We start from the raw sequence: 6,542 nt of genomic DNA, 5'->3' as shown, positions 1-6,542 counted from the left end.
GGAAGCCTAGCAGCCAGTTGCACATGGGGGTGCTGATACCCAGTAGACTCAGTTTGCTTACCAGCTGCTGGAGGATGATCGTGTTGAATGCTTAGCTGAAGTCAGCCAGCGGCATTCGCACATGGGAGTTTTTATCCTCCAGATGTGCCAGACTCAGACATCCTTGGTGGAGCAGTTTGACTGGTAAGCAAACTGGTGTGGGTCAAGTCCAGGGGGCAGTGTGGAGATGATATGGTCCTTTACTAGCCTCTGAAAACACTTCATCAGTATGGATGTTAGTGCCACAGGGCGGTAGTCATTGAGGCATGTGATGGTGGATTTTTTTGGGTTTAAAGCATGAAGGAACAACAACCTGCTCCAGCGAGGTGTTAAAGATGTCTGTCAGCACCTGTGCCAGCTGGTCAGCACACCCCCTGAGTACTGGAGTGTTGTCAGGGTCTGCTGCCTTGTGCACATTCACTTTCCTCAGGCTGAGGGTCAGTGCTGTTTCATCAGGGAGGGGGCTGGTTTTTGTTGCAAGGTTGTTGGTGTTCCTTCCAAAATGACAGAAAAAAATTATTCCGTTTGTTGAGGACGTGCAGATTGTCGTCACACGGGGAGGAGTAGCCATGTAATCCGTTATTACCTGGATCCCCTGCCACATGCTCCTGGTGTTGTTGGGATCATGGAAGAAGCTCTGTATCTTCCCAGTATGTGCATGCTTTGGTGTTCTGATAGCCCTGCTGAGGTTGGCTCTGGCTGTTCTGAGCACGACGTCATCGCCGGACTTGAAAGCGGCGTTCCGTGCTTTCAGCTTGTCCCGTACCTCCTGTGTCATCCATGGCTTCTCGATGGCCTTGGTGGAGATGTGCTTCATGATGCAGACGTCCTCTATGCACTTTCGGATGTAGGCAGACACAGATGCAGCGTGCTCCTCCACATTGGTGTGGTCATTGCAGCAGCTTTGAACATGTCCCAGTCTGTGCACTCGAAACAGTCCTGTAGAGCATCCATTGCTCCCTCATGCCAGTCCCTCACCTGCCTCACAGTGGGTTTTCCTCTACCATCTAAAGAGCCTGTGCAGCTGTGGAACAACACCCTATGGACAGAAGAAACAAAGATCAATTTGTACCAGAATGGTGGGAAGAGAAGAGTATGGAGAAGGGAAGGACCTGCTCAAGTTCCAAAGCATAGCACCTCATTAGTGAAGCATGGTGGTAGTGTAATGGGTGGGCATGTATGGCTGCTAATGGAACTGATTCTCTTCTATTTATTTATGATGTGGCTGCTGACAAAAGCAGCAGGATGAATTCTGAAGTGTTTTAGGCAATATTATCTGCTCATTTTCAGTCAAATGCTGCAGAACTCATTGGACTGTGCTTCACAGTGCAGACGGATAATGATCCAAAGCATACTGCAAAAGCAAACCAAAAGGTTTTTAAAGGCAAAGAAGTGGAATGTTCTGCAATGGCAAAGTCAATCACCTGGCCTGAAACCAATTGAGCATGTATTTCGATTGCTGAAGACAAAACTGAAGGGAAAATGTCCCAAGAACAAGCAGAAACTGAAGACAGCAGCAGTAGAGGCCTGGCAGAGTATCACCAGGGATGAAACCCAGTGTCTGGTGATGTCTATGGGCTTAAGACTTCAGGCTGTCATTGACAGCAAAGGATTTGCAACCAAATATTAAAAGTGACAATTTGATTCATGATTATGTTAGTTTGTCCAGTTACTTTTGGTCCCTTAAAAAGGTGGAAGGCACACATAAAATGTGTTGTTATTCCTACACCGTTCACCTGGTTTGGATATAAATATCCTCAAATGAAAGCTGAAAGTCTGCACTTAAAAGCACATCTCGATTGTTTCATTTTTAATCCAGTGTGAAGATGTACAGAGCTGAGATGCTGAAAATTGTGTTGATGTCAAAATATTTATGGATCTTACTTTATATCTGCACATATATTGTATAGATGCAGGTAGACAGAGGTAGTTTTTAAAAAATAGAAATGCCATTTAAAAAACATTACTTCTATTTACTTTCTGTGTGTACACATTTTCAGACGCAGTGGAATCCATAGTTGTGTTTAGAAATTGACAAAATAAAGTTGCGGCTATCTGTAAACAAGAGTCTGGGTTGATGATCCACAGTGATCCTCAATGACTGAATGGTGAACAACCGCAGCAACACTTTCAATGCTTTTCCCCAAATGATTTTCAGAAACAGGAACTCCTATCACTGAATTACACTGCGGATAGGATTGTCTTACTATGAATAATGTTCACCTTTTTACTATGTCTGTTATGTTGGCAACACCACCCTTACTGTGAAGTGTCACGGACGAAATCTGACAGATGCTGAAAAATCTTCCGTGGCTGTCATTTATAAAATACCTGCCTAGTACTTCTGGAATATTATACAATGAATGAATGAATGAATGAATGAATGAATGAATGAATGAATGGGCAAATTACTTTGTGTGTTATTGCTGTCATTCAGCACCATGCATGTAGAGAAATGTCAATGATATGCCAGGTTGTACTTAAGATAAAGACTTTCTTTTTGTTTTCATCACTGTGTAAATGGGTTTCTGTTGCACTCTAACAAATACATAGTTGAGGATTTGTGAGCCTGCAGCCAGATGCTCATCATACAATGATTTATCAGTGACTGTTGCACTGTCACTCTGTTTAGATTTGTGCCTGGACCCTGGTCACCCTGCAGCACCACCTGTGGACCTGGCAGGCAAACGCGGGAGGTGAAATGCCGGGTGCTGCTTTCTTTCACTAAGACAGAAGTGGACCTTCCAGAGGGGGAGTGTGGCGAAGACCGACCCCAGGTGGAAAGGCCTTGCAACCAGGGGTCATGTACCAGAGTTACAGGCATCTCTTCAGGCCTCCAAGACCACGGTGCTCCCTTCATCCAGACTGATGAACTATATAGCTGGGACTACAGGGGCTTCACTGCATGCTCAGCCCCATGTGCTGCCGGTGAGGTTTCTTAATTGGATATTTGGTGTTGAATTGCTCATGCCTTTTATGTTCAACTGTCTTGTCTTTGTCCTCTGCCCAGGGAAGCAGACAGCAGTTGTGAGGTGTGTTAACAGGAAGCAAGGTGAGGAGGTGGAGGATTCTTTGTGTGATTCATCCAGCAGGCCGTCAGTAATGATCCGCATCTGTAATCCTGAGCCATGCCCCGCAAGGTAAAAGACCACAAGGTCACTGTAGTCATACACAAAGATCACAGAGCCTGAACGTGCACATCACAGTCAGGGTCGGCTCTGGCTAGAGGCTGCAACAGCCCTCTGTGCTGTTTCACAGGTTAGGTGCTAAGTCTTGGCAAACCTTTACAGGAACAACCTCATAATCATCCGTTTCAGACTTGTGTCAACTTTGCTGTGAGGTATCAAACAGGTTTGACCATGACATTTTCTCAGAGTGTGCTAAACTACAACAAATGAAACCAAATGAGCTTCTATAGGAGGGTTTTTTGTTTTTGGAACATTCTTAAAGGATCAGGCTTCTGTTAAACAGCCCAGAAGTTCCTGCTGTGAAAAATGGATTATGTGACCTAAGTATGGAACATTGCCCACATGAAAACCATGAGATGCTGTTATAGCTCTAAGCTCTGTAAATAGTCGTAGAAATGGAAATCAGACAAGTAAATATCACTTTTCACCAACAGATTCTCTTGAATAGTTAAAATAACCACAGCCTTAGGCGCTGTAGAGTTTGGAGTGTTTACAGTTCGGTTTTCAGTAGTTGAAATTTGTGCACTTGTCTACAAGGATCTGCCATTCAGTCGCGTTCCGAATGCAGACTCACATCACCTGCTGCTTTAATGATGGATAAGGTTTTTCTAATTTAAAGTTTTTTAAGTTAAACATGTAGCTTGTGTAATACTGAAGCCATACACTTACAGTTTTGAAAACTATTGCCAAAGCACCTACAGATACCAGTCTGTGGTACCAGATTGACAAAAAATACATACCTATCAAAAAATGTGTATTCAGTAAGAGGAGTAAATAATGACCCAATTATTTCAGAAAATTTAAGCACAGATAGGAGCAAACTGTATACATGCATTTCATATTGTTTATTAGTATATAGCAATAATCATTAGTGCAAACCTCACTTTTTAGGCTGGTATACGGAAAAGGAATTAGAAAGGTTATAGGTATGAAATAGGGGCATCCCATCTGGCTTCGTCTATCAAGATCATAGTAGTTGACTACCAAATTGTTTTTGAGTTATACATTCATGAGAATGGGGTGGACAGATAATTCAAAATCATAATGCCTCCAGCCAGGTTTTCTTCAGTGTGGTGGCATAAGTGCCATAAAAATGTCCTTCCAGTTCAGCTTATATCAGGATTTACTCATGTTTGTTTTCTGTCAGTGCCCTCCAACCCAAGAGAGATACATATGACTGTTTCTTGAGCTTCCATTGCTGTGGTTATGCTTTGATTAGATTAAAGCACAAAACAACCTCTAAAGTTTGAGAAACATTGTGTTGATTCCTGTGAACTCCAAGCAGTTTCTGGACAAAATTCCTCCTGTCACATTTTTTCCTCACTGTGGGCTCATTTTCCTCTGCATCTTTATGAAAAAAGCACAACTACAGCTGGAAAGAGAGAGGCTCAGAAATGTCTTTTGTTTAGTTTTGACCACTTTAGAATGTCATCAGGTCCATACTAAAATGCCACAGCACTGATTACTATGAAATTTGTTCCCTATAAAAATACATTCTATACATTCTTAAGTACAGAATGATCTGTCTGCACCTCAATGCCATGACATGTTTCTATTTCTATAAACCAATCACAATCATATCACAAGGGAATTGTTTTTATGGAACATTTGCATGCAGGGAGGTAAGCACTGTCATTAAAAACTTAATTCACCAAAAAATCTACAAATACTGCATGATCCAAAGTCTTAGCAAAACTCAACATATTCAGTGTGGTTGTTGCTTGGAGGTTGTTGCTGCTGTTTTGCATTTGCAGTGAATAGTCACTGGCAACTACTTGCAGCCTATATCCAGTGTAGTCAGACTAACTGCTAATTAGTAACCTTTTGCATGCTAACATGCAGTATCATGCAAAATAGAATGGTGACCATGAGAGACATGGTACATGGGAGAAGACTGCCTCCGTTAACTATCAATACAGTAACACAGTCAGTTTTATACTCAGTACTGCTGTGCCTCAGTGCTGCCTCTTGGAGATGCAAGTATTGGCTCAGTGGATTCTATTTTTGGAAATGCTGCCATGCTGCGCCCATAACAGTCAGCTGAAACGTACTTAGTGTGCTGGGACTCACCTGGCACACCTATCGCATATGGGATAGTGGTGGGATCACAAGGAATACATGATCATAGATTACAAGAAGCATATTGTTATTTTCAACATGTCAATTCAGACTTGAATACAGATCAAATGCCCTTCTAAAAGCTGGTAAAGATTTTTCCAACTATANATTTTAGCAACATTCTGATGTGTGTGTGTGTGTGTGTGTGTGTGTGTGTAATGATGACTCTTAACCAAAGCTTAAGGTAAAATTGTAGTTAACTAGTCATAACTAAGTAGTAACTTAGCAGTAACTAAGTAGTGAACTGCAGAGTGATTTAGATTTAACTATTGATTACAGGGAGGCGTTATACAGCAGATGAGTAGTCCAACAATTTGGAGGTAGTTTTTTATTTATTTTTTATCACAGGTTGAGATTAGAAGCTTGCTACTACTCTCTTGTTTGCAGGTTAAGTCCTTTTGGAGGAGATAGAGTCAAGACATAGTTAGGCTCTGAGTTTTTAAATGTTTATTTTTGTGATGATGATGATGATGATGATGATGATGATGATGATGATGATGATGATTTGCCACTTTAACTTGTATTACACAGCCGCTTACTTTCTATTTATTGTTTATATTGTTGATATTGTCAGAATTACATTCTATGTTTGTTGTCTATATCCTGTTTATACCTATATTCTACTATTTTCTTCTATTTTCTTTTTCTGCTATTGTTATATTTTTACACTTTTAGACTTTTTTCTATGTCCATTTTTTGTTTGATTCTTTTAATGTGAAACACTTTGGGATTTGTTTTAAAAGATGCTTTACTGCTTAAATAAGTACTTACTGTGGATTAAGCAGGCAAGACACAGTGTGTTTTTTGGTCATCTTTAAATTTGTTTTGCATTTTTTCTCACTTAATACCAAGTCAGTTTTGCTGCTTCCCCCTCCTTCTGTTGTCTTTGTTCAGCGAAGCTAACCATATCCTGACTACAGCTAATGTATTGAATGTATAAAACTTTGATCCCAACATGTTGCACTGTTCTTTAAACTGGCTCCAGTTCCATCTGAACTATCATATCAGCAGCCTCCAAACTTACTTTGAATAACTGTTAGTCACACAAAGTGGACTTAATTTTGTTATATCTAGCATGTTTTAAGAAGCATAAGACCTATAGGTCTGCAACCTATTGTTTTCTTATAAACTCACAGTGTTTTATAATATTTTGTCTCTTCCAGTGATGGATTCAAAGAGGTCATGCCATATGATCAC

General features: G+C 40.9%; 1 protein-coding gene across 1 annotated transcript in view; it reads left to right on the top strand.

Annotated features, from left to right (window-relative positions):
• Positions 1-6,542, top strand: part of adamtsl3 (ADAMTS-like 3) — a 202,290-nt gene that overhangs the window by 156,411 nt on the left and 39,337 nt on the right. Inside the window, exons 14-17 of the mRNA XM_008290290.1 lie at positions 470-476; positions 718-886; positions 2,672-2,967; positions 3,050-3,179. Coding sequence (XP_008288512.1) covers positions 470-476; positions 718-886; positions 2,672-2,967; positions 3,050-3,179 — 602 coding nt within the window. The remainder of the gene's footprint in view (positions 1-469; positions 477-717; positions 887-2,671; positions 2,968-3,049; positions 3,180-6,542) is intronic.

This window comes from Stegastes partitus, unplaced genomic scaffold (assembly GCF_000690725.1).
Source record: "Stegastes partitus isolate 25-593 unplaced genomic scaffold, Stegastes_partitus-1.0.2 Scaffold665, whole genome shotgun sequence".
Classification (NCBI taxonomy): Eukaryota; Metazoa; Chordata; class Actinopteri; family Pomacentridae; genus Stegastes; species Stegastes partitus.
Note: the sequence above shows the minus strand (reverse complement) of the source record. Positions and strands in the feature narration are given on the sequence as shown.